Source organism: Apium graveolens, chromosome 10 (genome assembly GCF_009905375.1).
Source record: "Apium graveolens cultivar Ventura chromosome 10, ASM990537v1, whole genome shotgun sequence".
Lineage (NCBI taxonomy): Eukaryota > Viridiplantae > Streptophyta > Magnoliopsida > Apiales > Apiaceae > Apium > Apium graveolens.
This window is the reverse complement of record NC_133656.1, coordinates 220,543,193-220,564,953: the sequence shown is the minus strand read 5'-3', so window position 1 is coordinate 220,564,953 and position 21,761 is coordinate 220,543,193. Positions and strand designations below refer to the sequence as shown.

The 21,761-nt window shown below is 40.5% G+C and overlaps 3 protein-coding genes across 3 annotated transcripts; all 3 read right to left on the bottom strand.

The window, feature by feature from the left end:
* Window positions 1-5,602: 5,602 nt before the first annotated feature.
* LOC141691859 (uncharacterized) lies at window positions 5,603-6,238 on the bottom strand. Its single transcript, XM_074496611.1, has one exon. The coding sequence runs from the start codon at window positions 6,236-6,238 to the stop codon at window positions 5,603-5,605; it is 636 nt and encodes a 211-aa protein (XP_074352712.1).
* A 1,763-nt stretch (window positions 6,239-8,001) lies between these two features.
* Window positions 8,002-8,826, bottom strand: LOC141691858 (uncharacterized). Its single transcript, XM_074496610.1, has one exon. The coding sequence runs from the start codon at window positions 8,824-8,826 to the stop codon at window positions 8,002-8,004; it is 825 nt and encodes a 274-aa protein (XP_074352711.1).
* Window positions 8,827-17,096: 8,270 nt separating this feature from the next.
* Window positions 17,097-19,561, bottom strand: LOC141691857 (plasma membrane ATPase 1-like). The gene is made up of 9 exons (XM_074496609.1): window positions 19,556-19,561; window positions 19,311-19,400; window positions 19,152-19,172; window positions 18,790-18,924; window positions 18,512-18,691; window positions 18,374-18,424; window positions 17,755-17,832; window positions 17,263-17,382; window positions 17,097-17,180 (listed from the first exon to the last, which is right to left on the bottom strand). The coding sequence occupies exons 1-9, from the start codon at window positions 19,559-19,561 to the stop codon at window positions 17,097-17,099; spliced, it is 765 nt and encodes a 254-aa protein (XP_074352710.1).
* Between the last annotated feature and the right edge of the window lie 2,200 nt (window positions 19,562-21,761).

Here is a 21,761-nt window from a genome sequence, read left to right as displayed (position 1 = left end):
TCTTAATTTCCCAGGGTTTTATACCCAATCTCACCATGATTGCTTACGTTACCCATCATTAAGGAGGGAGTGAAAAGGGGGCGTTATGCCTCCTCTCCTTTCCAACGGTCCTGAAGAAGCATGGGCTTTGGCCTGGGACTCTCCGCGGGCCTTCAGCATATGGGCCTGGTGGGCCTTCGGCCCAATAGCTCAATCGTCCGTCGGACCTTCGCTCCGAGGGCCTTATTGGGCCTACAGCCAACATGTCCATATCCTTCGGATAGGCCTTTGGGCGGTCTGAAGGACATCAATTCAGGCCCATATTGGGGCGAAGAATCCATAGGGCGACCGCTTCAGTTTTGCCTCGATCTTCCTTCGTACACGTGGCACGTCTTTGGGAACTTGTGGTGCATTAAAGTGACAGCTGTTGGCACGTCATTTCACTGATTAATCTCAGTCATTGAATCTCAATCGTTTTAATCCGGGACGTCTATTTTAAAAACCCCTAAACGTCACCTTTCTGAATTCAGTTTGGGCGCCTATATAAAGTCCATTTGTGCATTTTCTTTTCTTTTTATCACTTCCATTTTCTCTATACATAGCAACGAACTGCGTCGAGTTTTCTAATCACAGGTCACAACAAGTACGTCTTTCCAGATTATCCCATCTCAATCCAAGAACACCCTCAAATCAGTAAGTTCCTTTTTACTTTTCAAGCGTTCCTTACATTTGCATGCAAACTTTTGAGTTTTATGGTCTTTGCATGTGGGCCCAGTGGCTTTAAGTCTATGGGATGTTTCTGGGTTTTAAGTGTACATTATTGTGTTTTTGGGGTCTTTTAGTTTGATGGGTACTTCTGGGTAGGCAATAGAAGTTTTCTGGGTTTTGGTGGTTTCTGGGGCCTTCCATGGGTTTAAAGATGGCATGCAAGACGTTTTTTGGCCAAAAACTCTCTTCGGGGGTTCTTGGCGAAAGAGGGTTCGTGGCCAAAGAACTTCCTTTGGGAGCCGACCCAGGGGGCAGATGGGCGGTTTGGAGTTTAAAGATGGCAGACGAAGGATTTTTTGGGGCTAAAACTTCCTTCGGGAGACTTGCCCTTTAGAACATCCTTCGGGTGCCGACCCCATATACTTTTCCTGTTCGCTCGGTTCTAGGACATGTACTTGGCTTTTTATCATTTTTCCTTTGTCATGTCCCGAGTACATGGACTAATGTCTCTCTGTTTCCGAATTCAGGGACATGGACCGAGCGAATCGCCCTCCAGAGACTTGGGACCCAAGATCGGGCAGCTTGGAGGGAACGTCTTCCATTCGCCTGGAGAGAACGGGTCGGGATCTCTTTGGCTCTGTGGCGAATTATCTGGCGGCAAATAACTGGTCGAAGCTGTCGAAGGAGCGGATTATTCAGATGTATTCTGAGTTTTTCGTTCCTCGGAACTTTTACTGGCTCTATGCCCCCAAGGAGAATGAGCAGATCTATGGTACTCCTGGAGTGCCGGAGGGGTACGGCGATTGTGTTGTCGGGATATCGGAGGCGGCATTCAAGTGCGGCTTCCGAGTGCCGACACTGAAGATAGTGAAGTATCTCTTCAAATAAATGGGGATCGCTCTGGGACAGATGGACCCCAATGGGTTCATCCATATCAATTGCTTCCAGAATAGGTGCCTTCATGCCGGAGTTACTCCTACTCCGAGGCTATTCTGGTGGCATTACGACTTCCGAATGACCCCGAAGAGCCCAGGGTTTTATACCATCGCTGGTCGGGCTGGCCGGGCGGATTGGACGACCACTAACTCCAGCAACAAGCAGACCCATACTCACTTGTATTTCGTGAGTGGACGGAGGTTGGCTCCAATATCTGTCTGGCAGGACGTGAACCCTTCGCTGCTTCTCGCTCCGAGTTTAACAGAGAGGGAGAAAGTGGACTACGCGGCCCTGGTAGATGTCCGCGTGAGCAAGCTGGGTCCCGAGGAATTTCGGGATAGAGACTGATTGCTAAGTTTGTGGGGTGGGGGTAACAAACTTCTCCTTTTTCTTTCGTAGTCTAATTATTTTAGTAGTTGTCTTTTATTCATTCATACGCTCCTTCATTTTGTCTTTATAATCTGTCACATTTTGCCTTATTTTTGTCTCAGTGTCTTCCAGAGAGGCCCTGATTGAAAGGAAGAAGGCCAAGGCGGCCGAGAAGAGGGCCGCAGAAAAGGCGGCGAAGAAGGCTGCTGATGGAGGGGCCACACCGAATCCTTTCGGGGAGACGGAGGAGAGGCCCAAGGCGGAGAGGGTCACGCCGCTTCGTCAGGCTCCAGCTGCTTCCGACAGAGATGAGGAGGACGAGCCGTTGGTGGTGAGGGAAGGGAACCCTTCCAAAAGGACCCGCAACCAGGAGGGGATCGTTCAGTCTTATCTCCCCGGATGGGGCGTACTGACGTCTGATCATACTGTCTACCCGGCGAGGCAGTCTACGAAGGAGGTGGCTTCAGACTTGTGCCACGGCCTCCAGCTCCCGGCCGATCTGCCTGCATTTTCTTCAGCTTCTACGACCGAGGCTTGCACAGAGCTTCTTTCCTTTTTGTCCATGGTATGTTCTTAATTTTGCTTTTTCTTTCGCTCGCCTTTTACCCTTCGACACCTTTCTCTTCCTTCGTTAATTGCTTTTGCCTTGTCTTTTTTGCAGGCTGCTCCTTGGGATGCGGCTGTGGAGGACAAAGTTCGGGACATGGAGACTCGGATGGCCGAGGTAAAGGAGTTGGAGCGGAGGGCCATGGAGGACGAGGAGGAACTTGAAAGGGTGAAAACCCAGAACGAGGTCCTAGACGGCCAGGCCACCGTGCTGAAGGGGGATAAGGCCAAGCTGGAGGAGGCCCTTGAGAAGGCGAACCAGATGATCTCCCACCGGAACGTCCAACTGAAGAAGTCCCGCAAGGAGCTTCGGAAGAAGCAAAAATAGCTGGACCAGTTGGAGGATCGCTGCTTCCAGTTCGGCGCTGACTATATCCTGGAGAAGGCCCATGGCCTGAATTGGGATTATAAGCAGCTGGTAGACGACAGCCTGGAGGATCTTATCGGCCGGCCAGCAGTTGAAGCCCCTCCTGTCTCCTCCGATGAAGACAAAGAGCTCTCGGACGAAGATCCTTAGGCCTAGGCTTCCAGCACTAAGGTGTTTGACATGACTGAAGATGATCTTTTTGCGAAGTTTGTCGTTGGTGTTTCCATGGTCATACCCAACTCTTGCAGCGGCTTCCTTCGTTCATCTTTTTTAGTTGTAACTTGTAATATCATTTTGTAATTGGTACTCCTACCTTCGAGCTTTTGTAATTTAACTAGCCTTTGGGCTTTTAATGCATTTTTTAACTTTCTGTCAATTAATCGCATCTTCGGCTTTATTTACCTGCCTTAACGATTTAAAATTATGAACTGAATTGCATCTTTGGCTTCGCCACAATAATTTTAACAGGCGAATGAATCATGTTTTGGCTTCATTCATTCGCCCTAGCAATTTTGATAGAATGAATCACATATTCGGCTTTTCACACGCCTTAGCAATTTTAACAGAATTAATCGCATCTTCGGCCTTTCAGATGCCTTAGCAATTTTTAACAATTAATAATTCAATAAAATGAATCGCATCTTCGGCTTTTCATACGCCTTAGCAATTTTTAACAGAATTAATCGCATCTTCGGCCTTTCATACGCCTTAGCAATTTTTAACAATAACAATTTGTACCTCTTACTACCCCCAGTCTTAAAGGCCGAAACCAAATTCGGGCGGTTAAGACTAACAATCTGCTGGGGCGAAGGAAGAGCTGGTCTTCTTCGGGATTGCCCCTAGATCAGAGCTTTGTCGCCCTAGCAATTTTGATAGAATGAATCACATCTTCGGCTTTTCATACGCCTTAGCAATTTTAACAGAATTAATTTCATCTTCGGCCTTTCATATGCCTTAGCAATTTTTAAAAATTAATAATTCAATAAAATGAATCGCATCTTCGACTTTTCATACGCCTTAGCAATTTTTAACAGAATTAATCGCATCTTCGGCCTTTCATACGCCTTAGCAATTTTTAACAATAATAATTCATACCTCTTACTACCCCCAGTCTTAAAGGCCGAAACCAAATTCGGGCGGTTAAGACTAACAATCTGCTGGGGCGAAGGAAGAGCTGGTCTTCTTCGGGATTGCCCCTAGACCAGAGCTTTGTCGTCTTGCAAGTGTTTCGAATACATGTAGGATTGAGGCTGAAGGGTCATGTCTTCGCCGGGATTGCCCCAAGGCAGGGTTTGCTTCGGTCTTCGTTATTATTTTTAAATAATAAGGGAAGAATGAAGGAGAAGTCCTTATCTTAGGATCGCCCTTAAAGACCCTTCATTCGTCCTCACCATGAATCTATTGCAAATTAAATAATAGTGGTGGAGTGAAGGATGTTTGATTTAAGTGGGATTGCCCCAAGTTTTATCTATTCATTCTTCGTTCGTATGCAAGACAAATGTGTTGGTCGAAGGGTTTATCTTCTTTAGGATCCCCCTTTAGATAATACTTCTTCGGCCACGCATTTGGTATTTAATAAAACTAAATTTGACAGAAAGTGCAGTTTCATTCATGACTAAATTCCTTACACTTTTCATATAGAATTCAAAATATAAATTGACTTTTAAAAGGAAATTTCTTACTGAAAAAACTTCCAAAGGCGACTGGCGTGCCATGTATTTTTAATTGCTTCGCTTGTTATCCTTTCAAGCTTGTATGTCCCTGGGCGAACGACCTCAATCACCTTATAAGGCCCTTCCCAGTTAGGCTGAAGCTTTCCTTGTTTGGTGGGCATAGAAGCATCCAGCTCTCTCAGGACTAGATCTCCCACTCCGAATGACCTCTTCTTGATGTTGGAGTCATAGTGTTGGGCTGCTTCTAGCAAGTATTTCATGTTCCTTTGGTGGGCAGCTTCCCTTTCTTCCTCCAGTAAGTCCACGTTCGCCCTTAGCCCAAAATTATTGGTTTCCATATTGTAGACCTCACTCTGGTGTGATTCCAATCCTACTTCGACTAGGACCAGGGCTTCGGTTCCATAGGCCATCCTGAAAGGAGTTTCCCCTGTTGAAGTCCTGGGGGTAGTTCGATAGGCCCACAAGATCCCAGGGAGTTCTTCTAACCATCTTCCTTTGGCTTCGCCCAACCTCTTCTTTATTCCTCGAAAGATTACTTTGTTTGCCGCTTCGCTTGCCCCATTTACTTGTGGGTGGGCAACTGAGCTAAATTTTTGTTTGATTCCGAAGTGGTGCAGAAACTTGCGGAACTTGTTCCCAATAAACTGAGTCCCATTATCAGAGATGCAAGTTTTCAGAATGCTAAATCGGAGAATGATCTGTTCTAAGAAGAACTTTTTTGCGGCTTCTTCGGTTATGGCCGACAGAGGATGGGCTTCGACCCACTTGGTCATGTAATCGATGGCGATTATGCAGTACTTTGATTGCTTCATGCTAGTTGGGAGTATGCCGACTATGTCCACGACCCATACGACGAATGGAATTGGACTTAGTACAGAGGTCATTTCTTCTGGAGGTTGCCTCGGGACAGTGGCAAATAATTGGCACTGTACGTACTTCTTGGCGTATTCGCTGGCATCGGCCTTCAGAGTTGGCCAGAAGAAGTCTGGCGAAGGATTTTAAAGGCGAGGGACCGCCCAGCCAGATGCTCTCCGCAGATTCCTTCGTGCACTGCCTCAAGAGCTTGACGCTGTTCTTCGGTGTTTAGGCACCTCAGGAGTGGCTGACTAACTGACCGGCGATACATCCTCCCGTTGATGATGGTGTAGCTCGATGCCCTGTACTTAATCTTTTGCGCCTCCCTTCGGTCCAGAGGTAGGATAACTTTCTCCAGAAAGTTCCTTAGGGGAGTCATCCAATCGTTCCCCTGGTGAATCTCCAGATATTCTTTCTTCTCAATCGAAGGCATCTTGGCTTCGGTGATGTAGATAAAATCAACTAGGCTCTCTGTCTCAGCCGAAGCTAGCCTGGAAAGGGCGTCTGCCCGTCCATTATTTTCCCTTTCAATTTGAATTAGCTCAAAAGTTTCAAATGACAGAGAAGCATCTTTTACCTTGGTGATGTAAGCCTTTGTCCGGGGGTCCCTCTCCTCATATTCTCCATAGAAGTGATTTACCACCAGCATAGAGTTGCTGAAGGCCCTTAGGTGCTTCGCCTCAAGGCTTCGGGCCAGCTCCATCCCTGCGAGGAGTGCCTCGTACTCTGCTTCATTGTTTGTCATAGGGAAATCGATTCTTATAGCCTGGCATATCTCGAATCCTTCGGGGCTGGAGAGAATTAAACCGGCCCCACATTTTTTCCCAGCGACTGACCCATCTACAAAGAGTTTCCATTTTCCTGGAGTCCGAATGAGCTGTTCGCCGGGTGTGAGATCCTATGGCCCCGTAAATGTGCATTCGACCACGAAGTCAGATAGAGCTTGGGCTTTGATCGTCGTTCTGGGGACATACTCGAGATCAAATTCCCCAAGTTCGATGGACCAGGCCACTACTCTTCCCGAAGCTTCGGGCCTTGTTAAGATCTTCTTCAGAGGTTGACTGGAGACAACTTGAATCGTTCGGCCTTGGAAGTAATGTGGCAATTTTTGGGAGGCCATAGCCAACCCATATGTGAATTTTTCGGCATTGGGGTACCTCGTCTCTGCATCCTTGAGGATATGGGACATGTAGAATACAGGGTGTTGGTTGTCTTCGTAGTTTTTCACAAGCACCGCCCCTAGGGTTCTGTCGGACACGGCTATATAAAGATAGAGGGTTTCCTTCAGATCGGGCCTCATTAAGAGTGGTGTCTTAGTAAGTATTCTTTTACTTCCTCGAATGCCCTTTGGCACTCGGGCCCCCACTCGAAATTCTTTGACCTTTTGAGCACGGCGAAGAAGGGGAGTGCCTTTTCGGCTGATCGGGAGATGAAACGCCGAAGGGCGGCAAGCCGACCCGTCATCTTCTGGATGTCTCTGATGTATTTAGGGGCTTCCATATTAATGACTGCTTTGATCTTCTCGGGGTTCGCCTCTATCCCCCGGGCACTGACCATGTAGCCAAGGAACTTGCCACTGGAGACCCCGAAGGTGCATTTGTTCGGATTGATCCTCATGTTGTTCCTCCGGAGCGTCTCGAAGCACTCTTTCAAGTCTTCGGCATGATCTCGGAATAGTGATTTTACAATCATGTCATCCACATATGCCTCCATGTTCCGACCGATCTGCTCTTTAAAGACCTTGTTTACCATTCGTTGGAATGTGGCTCCAGCGTTCTTCGGTCCAAAGGGCATTTTGATATAAGCATAAGTCCCCTTCGGAGTTATGAACACTGTCTTGGGCACATCCTTGTCATTCATAGAAATTTGATGATAACCAGAAAAAGCATCCAAAAAACTAAGTACCACATATCATGCCGTAGCGTCTATCAGTTGGTCGATGCTAGGCAAGGGGTAGTGATCCTTCAGACATGCTTTATTGAGGTCTGTATAGTCCACGCACATCCTTCACATCCCATTTCACTTCTTGACAACCACCACATTGGCTAGCTAGTCGGGGTATTCAATTTCCTCGATGAATTTGGCTTCCAACAGTTTTTCTACTTCGATTTCTATAACCTTCTGTCATTCGACTGCAAATGTTATCTTCTTCTATTTCACCGATTTGGCCTCGGGCTGCACATTCAAGCAGTGCTTTGCCGTCTTGGGATCCAAGCCGGGCAAGTCTTCCGGCCCCCAGGCGAACACATCATGGTATTGTTGAATGACATATATTACCTTTTCCTTCATATCTGATCCCATATTTTTCCTGATCCGAACCATCTTTCTTGAATGACATGCGTACAATTCTACCTCTTCGATTTTCGCCGCAGGGTCGGCTATCAGGCTCGAGAGATCCGCCCCAAATTTTTCCAACTCAATATTCAATGTCTCACGGCTTTCGCTGGGCTCGGAATTAGCCCGCTTTCTTTTCCCAGTTTCGTTCGGTCATTCATATTCCTGATCCTTCTAGAGATCTTCCAGCATTGTGATTCGGGCAGTTTTCTGATCGCCCTTCATTTCCCCTACCCCTTTCTCAGTTGGAAACTTGAGCTTAAGATGGGGAATAGACTCCACCGCTTCAAAGGTTGACAAGAAGGGTCTCCCAGATATTGCATTGTACGGGCTCTCGATCCGAACCACATAGAATTTCTCCGATTTCTCAGCAACATATGGCAGTTTTCCCAGGAGGACAGGGAGCGTGATTGTTCCTTCAAACTGAATGGGATGTCCACCAATGGTGTAAAGGGGAGCCTCATTGCAGGGTTCTAACTGTTCTCCGGCCAAGTTCATCTTATAGTATATTTTGTGGAACAGTATGTTGGCCGAACTTCCAGTATCTACCATCACCTTCCATATTTTATTCTGCCCAATGATTGGATTTATAATAAGAGGGTCCTCGTGTGGGCGAATGACATCTTCATAGTCTTCAGTGCTGAAGGTCATGGGCATATGTGGCTTCGCCTGACCGAACTGATATAGATTGTATACTTGTCGGGCATATCTCTTCTTGGCTGTCTTGCTATCCTTATCCAGGATGCTGCCCCCAAATATAGTTTTTACTTCGCCCCTTATCCTATCCCTTCGCTCTGGCTCCTCGGCCTCTGCCTCCTCTTGATTCTCCTTCGGCCCAAACCTGTCTCTCAGATCTCGGATGAACTGATTAAGTTCGCCATCTTTGATCATTCGCTCAATGAGTTTTTTGAGGTGGTAGCACTCGTCAGTGTTATGCCCCTTATCCCTGTGATAGTCGCAGTATTTGTCGGGGTTCTTCTTGTGGTTTGGGACCTTCATTTTAGCCAGACGAACGAACCCGGGTTTGCCCTTGATCTCATGGAGAATCTTGGAGATCGGCGCATTCAGAGGGTGAACACAGCCGAATCTCTATCTCGTCACCGTTCAGCCCCCCGATCCGTTTATTTTCTTCCTTCTTTCCTACCATCCCTTCGGTCATCTCCTGATCTTGAGCCTTCGTATCTGTCGGCTCGCTTTGATCGGTCATCCCTTCGGGAATCCTTATATCCCCCAATACTTTCCATTTTTCGGCGGATGTTCTCGCCCCTCACATATATATGATTCAGGGATTTCGGGGGAAAATCGTAAAGAGACGAACAAAGCTTTTTACCTTTATAGGGGTCTAGCCCCGCCGTTAGGAAGCCCATTGCCTTGATCTTGTCCAGATTAGTGATCATTCCAGCTTCCTCCTTAAACCGAGCGAGATAGTCCCCCAACTCTTCGTTCGCCCTTTGTCTGCAGTGGACCAGGGCTTCAGTATCCTTCGCCTTTCGGCACAGGTGCGAGTAGTACTTCAAAAACTTCCTCTTCAGCTGCTCGTAGGATCCAATGGACCTGGGCTTGAGGGATTTGTACCACATCGATGCCGACCCCTTCAGATAGGTCTTGAACATTTTGCATAGCATGATATCATTGTGACCTATCTCGATCATTAGCAGTTCGTACTTTTCGCAATGGTCTTCGGGGTCTCCCTTCCCATTGAACTCACTCATCTTAGGGAATTGCCTTTCTTCGCGGGGGGGGGGGGGGTCGATATTGCTCAATTTCTTGGGTCACGACCGGTTCTCTATCGGCCCTCCTGTCGCCGAATAGGGCCTTCTCTAGACGATTGAGCCTGTGACGGGATCCATCCCGCTCTTCGTCCGAATCAGATGAAAAGGGTTTGGTCCTTTTCCTTCGGGGATGCGAATCAGAGTCAGACTCGTCTTCTTCGTCCTACGTTCTCTTCTATTCTTATTCGTTCTGCCGGGCTCGTCGGCCTGCATTGCTTCCCGCAAAGTTCGTTCTTGTAATTCAATCTCCTCTCTTTGTAGCTGCAGGGCCTTCAGCCGGAGCGCATCAGCCTCTCTTCGCTTTGCTCGTGCTTCTGCTTCCTTGTCTGCTTGATCAGTTTTGGCCTTGCCCTTCTCCGCGGCTTTTTTTCCCGGATATTTAGGAGTAAGGCCTCTTTCTCAGGGGTTAAAGTGATGACCCCATCTTCGTCCACTAGGGTGGATGGTTGTCCCTTGTCTGAAAAACCAGGTGGTGGTGAATGCTCATGAATTATTTCTGTCATGTTCTCGTTATCTCGGCTTGTAACTCTCGTATTTCCCACAGACGGCGCCAAATGTTACGCCCAGATTCCTTCGGGTGTTTGAATAGGCTTCGGCCCCCGTGAAGATGGCTTCGGCTGGTACCTGAAAATGAAGAGAATGCGAGGGTTTGTACCCCCAATTCACCTCCGGCGTGAGAATAAGAACCTGGTTGTAAATGTGGGTAAAGAATACAAGAAAAGCAGAGTGTTTGAGAGAGTCTGTGTGTGTTTTGTCTTATTTTCCCAAGGGTTTTATACTCGATCTCACCATGATTGCTTACGTTACTCATCATTAAGGAGGGAGTGAAAAAGGGACGTTATGCCTCCTCTCCTTTCCAACGGTCCTAAAGAAGCATGGGCTTTGGCCTGAGACTCTCCGTAAGCCTGTCTGGTGGGCCTTCGGCCCAATAGCTCAATCGTCCGTCGGACCTTCACTCTGAAGGCCTTATTGGGCCTACAACCCACACTGGGAAAGGACCAAATTTCACGCTATGACAGGTCAAACCTTATCAATATGTATGTTCGATTTTGGTGATTGATAATTGTCGTGTGAGGATTTTCGCAAAAACATTGAGTTTAGAAATTACTTGAAAAGTACAACGAAATACTCGTATTAATGTTTAGAATATTGGGATCAACTTATACAAAATGTAACTGTCAAGAAAAATGCTCACACAAAACGTGGTGTTGAAATTGTTTTCGACTTCTATGAAAATATTTTTGCTGACACATGCGTTCCTACTTTCAATACAACAATTTTGTTATCCTTTGTCTATCGTTGCAGTTTTCGGGTGTAAATGTTAGTGGTAAATATTATAATTAATTAATTTTATCTTGGAAAATTCTACTTCCTTCGTTCCGTTCTATACATACATTTTAAAAGTCTTATGTATATTAAAAAATTATTAGTTAGTTAAAATTTTATTATGAATACTCTAATTAACATCTTGAAAATTGATATCTAATTAAATTCTGATAGCCAACTTTGTAAATAGACATCCCGGGTTTAGTTTTAGAATTTTTTAACACTTACTCTTGAGTTTTAAAAGCATGAAAAACAAGTGAAGATTAAATGAAATAGTTTATTTTTCATCTGTAAATTGTACTCTCAAATATTTAAAATAATAAAAATAAGTGATGATGAATGAAATTAATCCGTTACGACTCGTTGACTTAAATCTCAATTAGTAAAAATTTTGATATCTAAATATTTTTATTTACTTATTTATTTAAACTCGAAATGACAGATTCTTAATCAATTATGTTTGAGTTTGGTATCCTTGGACACGCACGAAAATATAGAAGAGGAAACACTTTATGCATGTAGTATTGTAATCATATAAAATACTCCCTCCGTCCCTCCCAAATGTTTACATTTGGGTGGAGCGCGGAGTTTAAGAAAAATGATAAAGTAGTGGAGAAAAGTTGAAAAAATGAGTAAAGTAGTGGGACCGATTAATATTATATGTATAAAGTGGTTATAGTGGAGGAAAATAGTGGATGTAGTTAATTTAAAAATTATAAAAACTTTACTATTTTTGGAAAGTTTTGAAATGTAAACAATTGGATGGGACATCCCAAAAAGGAAAGTGTAAACAAATGGGAGGGACAGAGGGAGTATTGATTATGATTGTGATGAGGTGCAGCACGCTCCTTGGACGGGCGTGAGATAAACAGGTCAATAATAGCCTAAAAATACAGAGAAAGCTAGCTAGCTAGTTTCTCTCCAACACAATTATAATGATCTGTAAAGGACAAGAAGGGCGTTTGTCAATAAAAGAAAATAAGACAAGTCAAGACAGGACATTTAACTCCTCCCTCCAATACATATTTCCATCTCCTCGTTCTCACTCTCTCTCTATATAGTTTAATTATCATCATACAATATGTTACTCACTATGATCTCTCCACTCTTCCCCTCAATCTTCTTACTCTTCTTAGTTGTTTCACAATTCAAACCCTAAACCTAGCTTTACTTTTTCAAATTCTTTCATTTTGATCCATAAAACACAACAAATGGATAAGCCATTAGCTATTCATGACAAGAAAACAACCAAGCCCAAACACCGTCAAAATCCCCAAAAACCCAAGAAAAAACAACAGTATGCGACAGATGCACCAGTGAAAGTTGTGTACATAGATAATCCTGTGAATTTTAGTACAAGTGCATCCGAGTTCAGATCCCTGGTTCAACAACTCACCGGTAAAGATTCGTACGGTTCGGACAACAGTGTCGGTGGGCTTGAACAACAACAAAAATCTGTAGTTGATTCTATTCATGTGCCAGTGGAGATAAAAGATCCGGAAAATAATGTCGTAGCTGATCATGAAGCTGAAGAGATTGCATCGTCATCGTCGCTTAACTGTCCAACCACCACACCGGATCATAATTCTTATTTGTTGGATATAGGTCACCAAGCTGTGGACGACGATAATGTTTATAATATGTCTGATCAAATGCTCGACAACTATTTGCCGACAGACTTTTGGTACGATCAATACTAGCTACAATTTACTTTAATTTTATCAAGGTGATTAACCTAAGTTGTCCGTTATCGTGCTGTTGAAATTGAGATTTTTGACAAAAACCGATGTTTATGAAATTTTAAGGTCTGCGTATTTCTTACCCTGTTCATCGAAAGGGGTAGGCATATAAGGATGATATTTTGTTTGATTTTAGGTAATGAACCAATGTTACTTGGTAGTGGCAGGTGTTGTAATTCTAGGGTTAAGCTATAATCTGCACAATCCCAATTGATTATTTTTCCAAACGCATTGTGTAATTCATGGCGGCCCCGGCCTCATCTTATTTGATTAATACCACAACTTGGATTAATTCGTTTATTTGCATAGTGAGCTTCAATTTTGTATGCACCTTGCTGCAAGTGGCACAACAGTTATGTGTGTGTGTGTGTTTGATTTAATATATTAGGATTATATACACCTTCAAGGCAGAAGAGGTTTTTGTTTTTGTTTTTTATCTTAGTTATCTAATGATTATATATACTACATATAATAATAACATGTGTTTGCAATATATATATGTAAAATTTAACATAGTGCACTGTATATTAAGAGGGGAGGGTATGGGGGTTGCTGCTGGTAGCTAGCTAAGAAACCAGATGTGATATATAATTGAATTTGTCACGGATGTTACAAGACAAACCATCTTCAACATTACAAATTCATAAGAGTACAAATCAGTAGTTTTATATTAACATACCATGATACTTGATTACTTTCTCTTTTTAGGCTACTACATATCTTATTTTTTGTTGAAACACACACGCTGCCTCCTTTAATTACAACCTATATACTTGATTAGTTAACACAGTAGAAGACAACAATATATCGTGTTGGAACTTGCAAGCCAATCACTTGTGCTGTGAACGGGTACCCTCTAGTTTAGTTGAGTTTAGTTTGCCAGTTGCACTCCTCTATAAAACATAATTTAATTCTTGTTCCTAATTTAGGATTAATGCATACTTTATTTCTCTAAACTTATAGATTACATATATTTTTTTCTCTTTTTATTTTTTTTGAGAAAAGAGTATATAGCTTCTGTTGTACATAATGTACATTGTATTATTTGTATATAACCAATGATTATTTAAACTGCTCAGCAAACAGCAATTAGTTGACTTTTGCAGGAATAATTATAAAACCTGCAGAATCAGAGATGACTCCTGCCCCCATTTGAGTAGTTTTAAGACTTTTGTTTTCAAGTAGTTTTAAGAGTTTTGTTTTTCTGTCTGTGTGTGTGTGTTACCCCAACTTACCATTATTGGAACAACGTTGCTGCAAGGAGCATGAGAGTGTGTGTAGTCTTTTAAACTTAGGTTCTTTTAAACTTAGGCGCGCAATTGCTACATGACATCATATATCCATGGATATATAGTCTAGGAGGGTAGTATAGTCTTTAACTAACCTTCTATATATATGTAATAACGATGTAGTTGTGTGACCGAACAAAGAAGAAACAATGTAGCCGTTTTGTGTGAAAGCTATGTAAATATATTGTCATTTCATTCTTCATCACTTTGTCTTCAGTTACTTGTTTTGGTTCTCAAACTCATAAGTTATCACGAAGCGATACAAAGTTTACATTAATCTGACTAATGATAGGAGCTTTTCTAAAAATAAGTGGGTTACTTGATCATCATCTTCATATTTTGAAGCAACTTTTATGCTAGATTCAGGGTCGTTCTTATCATCCATGCTTCACAAACTTATGTGCAGCCCAAGAGGTGCAGTAGATAATGCGGTTTATAGATAATGTTCTGGTTATGCTTGTTCGATTATATATTTATATTTCTCTTCTTATCAAATTTATCAACGCTGTTGCAGTGACAATCCTACTTGATATAAACTAGAAAGTCAATGCGAGCGGCACAAAATAAAACTGTTTTCTATTTTCATCATTTTTCTTAAATAAAAAATTGTTGAAAAAGACATAATGATCCACCCAGTGCTAATTGAAGTGGTCGGTTTGGAATTTTCGTGTACCATTGTACTCTTCTACACTTGCAGTATATATCTGTTTATAGTTAATTTTGGAGTTAATAATTAAATTACCACATTTTCAAATTGGTTGGCCCTATTTTCCCATTAAATATGCTAAATTGTTTGTTGTATATCGATTTTTTTTAAAAGGGTCATGCACATTATCGTAATGCGTATTTGCTCCTAATACATAATTTGGAGATGCGTCTCAGGACTAATACCGCAGGCGAAACCTTGAATCATCTGATATTGCAGGCGATTTGGCATTTTGAGCGAGTATTTTGGGTCAATTTTTTAGGATGCAGTAGGCATGATTTGTCAGAAAATGGAAATTTTAGGACACATGTAATATGTGTTCTTGATGTAATTTCCGGATAATAACTGGAGGTTGTTCCTTACTATAAGAATATAAACTTTCATATTTGGATCTAAAACGTTTTTTAGTGAAATCTACGTAAAAATAAAAGCAAGAATGCTTATTTGTATAAGAGTTGTTTCGGTTTTAGCTGAGAAGCATATTGTGAAATTTATGCAATATTCAGGGTCCGAGGCTAGAGGTTCAGAGCCTGATGATGTGATGAAATAAGTTTCTACAATGTTCAGGGCCTGAGGTTGGAAGCTCAGCACCTGATGGTATGCTGAAAACGTTTCTGGAATGCTCAAGGTCTGAGGCTAGAGAGGTCCTCAGGTGCTGAAAAGTTTTGGTTTGTTTAGGGCCTGAGGCTGGTACTCAGGGCCTGAACTAGAAAACTATATAAATATGTTTTGTATAAATAAGTATATTATATATTAATATTTGAGCGAGGATTATTATTATTTTAATAATTATAATAATTAGACTCTTATAAAATATATAGTAATTAGATTACATACGTTACTTTTGTAGAGAAGAACAAAAGGTGAAACGTGTGAAAATCTGAAGAGGGAGATCGATTGGGGAAAAGATGGAAACCCTAGAACATTAGCTATCTGGCTCTCTCCCACATATACATACATATATTCATTGATTTTCTTGGTGAATTGATGTGTTAGTCGTTGTTGAGCCTTCTCGTATCTGTGAACGGATCGCTCTGAGCTGTTTTATCCTGGAAGTGATATTACAGCAACCCATCACAGCGTAAGTGGGGCAATAATCTCTTCAAGAACAGTCAAGTCTTCTCGAGGGCTTGGCGACTCAAAAAATTCTCTACTTCTAATAAAGCTTCATAGAGCTAAGTGATTTTCTTTAATTTCTTATCAATTCAGTCTCTAAATATATATTGTTTGTGCATTCGTGTTTGTTTCGTTACTTGGTTGGATTTGCATGTTCTTGTTAATTTGTGATATATAATTGTCTCATTGTTGCGCGTATAGTAATATTCCCACACTACTAGAAAAAAGACCTTAGACATCGGTTAAAAACCGATGTCTATGTAAAAAATGTATGATGTCTTCGCGACTGATGTTAAATGTATTTTCTCATAGACATCGGTTAAAAACCGATGTCTATGTAATATTACACATCATTTCTGGAAAATTTCTGATGTCTAATTCATATTGAAGTTATATAATTGTGTAATGTCAAGTTCAGAAATATAATATTAGGACGATTAGGCCTATTTAAAACTATAACACACAAACAATATTTATAAAATAACATCGATTACAAATAAAAAACCGATGTCTATAACCTATTAGACATCGGTTGTATTCAAAGAACCGATGTTAATTTGAACAATAGACATCGATTGTTTTCTAAATAACCGATGTCAATTTGAACAATAGACATCGATTGTTTTTTAAATAACCGATGTTAATACGATAAATAGACATCAGGTGTTTATTTTTGAATTGATGTTATTGCCTTGTTTATATGTGCTAATATCCCTTTATTAACATCGAATATTAGACAATGTATTAACCACAATATTGAAAAAACTTAATTCTCAAAACTCAACCAATACATATATATTATTACTCAATTGAATTCAATATCAACAAATTCTCAATGTGTACAACTTATATCAAATATGTTTATCATTCTAAACAAAGTACAACTAATATGTAAAATCAACCATATTTCTATTTCTAGTACTCAAGTCATCCCCTTTCACGCGGGCTCCAATTTTCTTTACCATGCTTCCAATCAATAAAAAGATATTTGTCTCGCCTAAAACTTTTCCAATCATTTAAAAGATATCTGATGCATAAACTGAAACAGTAATGAGGGAATCAATAAGTATGTATCAGTTAATAAGGTAGGTGACACTAAACAAATGGAGGACATGTGCTCACCCTTGAGAGCACTTGAACAATGAGAGCTAGTATGTGCATAAAAACAACTCAATGTTAAAACAGAAGCCGTAGTATAAAAGCCTTCCATCAAAAGAATATCAACTAAGCATAATTTTACCTGGTTATATACCACATATAGTCACTAGCATCCCTAGTAACATTAATTTGCTCTAATAGACCAGAAGTAGTAAAGGCAGAGCTATCTTTCCTCATTATAGGTCTCCCATGAGTTAATATCAACGTTGCTCGGCAACATTTCCATTTTTGATGTCTGAACTCCAACCTATAACAGAGACAAAATTTAGATTCTCAATCTTATTTACCTCCTTTAGATCTGGAGAAGAAAGATCTGGTTTATTATTTACCTCCTCTAGGTCAACCAGCATCCCAACTATGGCAGTATCTATTGCATCCTGGTTTTCTGTTCGTGAGGCTCGAGCTGCCATAAGAACAACATCATCTGCATTTATTCCTTTTGCAAATACCTACAGGAATTAAACATAGGACAGTTACACAAGAGCTAATTCTTGCCACTCCAGTTTTCCCAGAAATAAAATTATCATTTACCTACCTTGAGGATATTGTGTATATCTATACATTGTCATTGGATGAATTTCTGGAACAGACTTCTTAATTGTCTCTGTTTCCGTAAAATGATGGAAATACTGCTTGGCCTTGGATGCTTCACAGTTCCTCCCATTATGACAGCTAAAATACCATCAGATATTGACTCCGTTATATTCTCTCCAAAAACCATGAGATATGACTGTTATATAATTCCGTTCTTGAAGCCTTTTAGTACTGATGGATATAACATTATCTGTTTACCATGGGCATACTTACACATTTATAAGTACCGAGTTCCTCTCATCAGTAATTACAATTATTTCTTTACAGAAATGGACAAGCATGTCAATCTTGAACACATCAGGATCCTACAAGTTCAGCAGTGATAAAACAATTCATGAATATGCCAGAGAGATATGGAACATAAAACCTCTTGAACTACCTTGAAGAATAAACTTATGTCTCAGCACGGGGAGTAAAAGAAAACGTATGTATCACATTGTCCTGATCTGACATAATTATCCTGCATTCGAAGAAAATAAGAAAAGAGATCCATAGATAAGTAACATAATAGTGCCAGAGCAAATAAGGCCAGGACATGAACTGATACAGTGGATGTAGCCATGTAGTAGCATCCGACTTAAACGTGATTTTAAATTCCGGTAAACAGTGCTCGTGTTCATTCAGTAGACTTACTTTCAAGTTCATTATTTCTTCACCTGATTACAATAGGAATTTTCAATATAGCAAGTGTTCAAAACCTTGCATAATGCAAAAGCTAATCACACATCAAATGATAGCAAAATTTGATATTTCAAATATGTACTAAAATGACTCTGGTTGATTTTTCTAGTGCATTCTATTGCTGTCATTCTTTTCGTGATGGCTCCCTGTCAGTATCTATGCCACCATCCCCACAGCAATAGAGCATATACAAAAGTTACCAATCGCAGTCAACACCTGTCAGTAAAAAATAAAGTTCCATCAGAACTTACCCTGTCAAAGGATAATACAAATTAATTAGAGATACCAATTGTAATAACTTGCCTTCTGAAAGCGGCCCACTTGATTAGTGGAATCAACAAGGTAAGCGGCTTTCCCGAAGAAGGTATGAACCCCGGTGGCAATGACCACAGCATCAATTTCTCCCTGTTTGCATGTAGAACCTGGGTACACTCCATCTCCAGGCCCTTTTGTTACAGGAAGGGACTCACCAGTCAAAGATGACTGCAAAGTGTTATACTTGAGAACATTAGCAGTTGTACTACAACATAAATGTGAAAACAGAATGACATACTAAATGTTAATGCTAACAGGAGGCCCACTTGATCAATTTTCAAAGGATCGTCCTCAAGTAAACGAGCATCTGCAGGAACTATATCTCCTAATTTTATGCTGATAATATCTCCAGGCACCAAAACAACATCATCTTCCTCATTCCACCTTCCATCTCTGAAAACCTTCATTTCATTCATCAAGTAACAAGTAACAAGTAACAAGTTTTCTCTGTAATTTTCTCTGTAAAACCTTTCATGGCCATCTACAACACCGCCATTTCATTCAAGTAACAAGTTAATTACTTAAGTCGATAACACCGAGAAATATGCAAAAATGGAAGTAATTCAAATCCAAAATTATAACCTTAATTGACTCATTGTCTGTTCTGAAGCTAATGCCTAGAACATACTTCAGCCAAAGAGGAAATCCTCTGAACAAATTTACAAAAAAACACACATCCCATTAAAACAACTTCACATTTTAATTTTCACCGACACATGCATCAGAATAAACAAAATAAGATCTAAAACAACTATATACAGTACTCAAAATTCTATTCGGCACAAACATAAGGCCCAACTCGAAGATTCGCATAAAGCCCTGCTTTCTGCACTGTCGTTAGAAACCTAACTAGATCATATCTCCCCTCAAAATTGTACTGAAATTAAATAGAAACATATTATAGATCTTAAAGTAAAAAATGGAATCAATGTAAAAGAACCAATTACTAGAAATAGAGATAAAAGTAAAGTACAATGCCAGGAGAAGGCTCATGAACATTCCAAAACATATATGTCTCAATAACATCAATGCCTCCATCTTTAGTTTAAAAGGATGAAAAAAGAAAATACCTTCGGGGAGCCAACCGTAACCGACTCTCGAAAGCGTAAGCATAGAAGTCATCAAAGCAGAAGCAGTGATCATGTGATAGGGTTGCATCGAACTCATTTCAACCGGACAACTACAAAACACACATAAATATCATCAATGTATGTAAATAATAAATGTAATAGCACAATATAATAGGCAAGAGTGTGTGTAATAATTAGTACCTGAATAAACGAGTGGAGAGAGATGGATTTCTGGTGGGCATACGAAAGGGAGACGGACGAATTAAACCTAATTGAACAAACAAACCTAATTGAACAAATTAAACCTAATTGAACAAACAAACCTAATTGAACAAACAAACCTATTCAGAAATTAGGGTTTCTCGTATATGGGATTTGATTAATTGAAGGTGTTCTTCAATTTGGGGTTTAATTGAGACCCTATATACTTGCAATCAACTGATATATTGTGTGTGTGAGAGAGAGAGAGAAAGAACGAGAGAGCTCAGAGAGAGAGAGTAGAGAGAGTGAGAGTGATAGAGAGAGAAAGAGAGAAGAAAAAGAATTAGGGGAAAACAGGTTTTTTTTGTTAAGGGGGGAATATTTGGGGAATAATGGGGGGAAAGTTTCCGCGTGTTTTTTTTAATTTTTTTAAGTTAACCATCGACAACGGTTGTAAAATACAACCGATGTCTATAAAACAAAGCATCGGTTATATAGAAAACCGATGTCTAACTAACATTTCTCAGTTTTGAAAAATAACTATAGACAACGGTTATTTTCTCGACCGATGTCTAATATAAGCAATAACATCAGTTTTAAAATAACCGATGTCTAAAAAAACTTTAACATCGGTCGTCTGAGCAACCGATGTCTAAGGACCGATGTCTATTGACAGAATTCTAGTAGTGCCAACAATCTTGAAGAGATTATTTGTTATATTGTGTAATTAGCAAGATGGTTAATGAAACCGGTGATGTTCTTAAGACTGCTGTGACTGATTCTGGTTCTGGTGTTATTACTACCATTGATTGGACTACATATCGTTTTCCCCAGCCTATTGATTTATCGGGTATGTCTGATAAATTCAGTGGTGGAGCTTCTTTTTCTTGTTGGCTGAAAAAGACGAAGCTCTGTTTAACGGTAGAGCTGGCAATATCGTACACGACACGATAACATGACACAAAAGTACACGAACACGAAATTACATGAATAATTATAGTGTTGGTTTTGGTTTTATCGACATGTACACGACACGAAATGAAAGTACACGAACTAAATAAATAAATATTTAATTAAATAATATATATATATATATATATTTATATTTATTTTAAATTTTACTTTTATACCCGGAAGTAGTTGTTGACCACCAAAATCCACGTCCACATCTTTTGAAACTAAAAGCAGTTTAGGGTTTTTATTTTCTCACTCTTTCAAACATTCTGCCGCTCTCTTCTTTCAATCTGTTGCTCTCTGAGTTCTTCACTTCCAATGGAAGAAACGAACACTAATATTCCAGTAAGCTTTGATATCTTGAAGCAATCTTTTTGTTCTTATAAACTTGTTATGAAAAACCTATATACTTGAAGAACTTTGGATTATCAAATCTGTTTTTGAATTAATTAGCTTATTTTAAAACCATTCATAATTAGAGATTGCTACTTTAGTATTATGTCTAGCAAATATCAATATTATTTATATGAACTTAATTGTATAAAGTTCGAGGAGACGACAACTAGTAATTTGTGCAGATACCTAAGTGAGGTTGATTGAAAGCCAACTAGTAAATGGTTATATGATTTTTGTTTGTAATATAGTGACCAACTGAACTATGGTCATGGTATTGTCTAATGTGACTTGAGATTTGTACTATAAATAATTTTTAGCAGGCGCATATAGAAGGTGAAGTAGTATTAATTTTCTATCAGGGCCATGATTTGCGTAAATACTAAATCGATTGGGATTGTAAATCGTTTGCAAGATTATGAATCTTTAAGCAATGATGAAGGAGACAAGCACGATGAAGACAAAGATGATGAAGCAACCGACCCAACTGACCCGACTAATCCAACTGAGGGTTCGAGTAAACCTGGACAGAAGCGTAAGGGAACAAGAAAAAGAAGATCGAAGCATGGGATACATTTGATGAACTTCCGATGTCAGATGTTCGAAATGTGGGTGTACCT

Excerpts from the sequence above, each read along its gene's own strand:
- LOC141691859 (XM_074496611.1), bottom strand. The coding sequence starts at position 6,238 with ATGACAAACAATGAAGCAGAGTACGAGGCACTCCTCGCAGGGATGGAG.
- LOC141691858 (XM_074496610.1), bottom strand. The coding sequence starts at position 8,826 with ATGAAGGTCCCAAACCACAAGAAGAACCCCGACAAATACTGCGACTAT.
- LOC141691857 (XM_074496609.1), bottom strand. Across the intron at positions 18,425-18,511 it reads AAGTGGGCCGCTTTCAGAAG|GTGTTGACTGCGATTGGTAA; the intron begins GCAAGTTATTAC and ends TTTTACTGACAG. Across the intron at positions 17,181-17,262 it reads TGCTGGTTGACCTAGAGGAG|GTTGGAGTTCAGACATCAAA; the intron begins GTAAATAATAAA and ends TCTCTGTTATAG.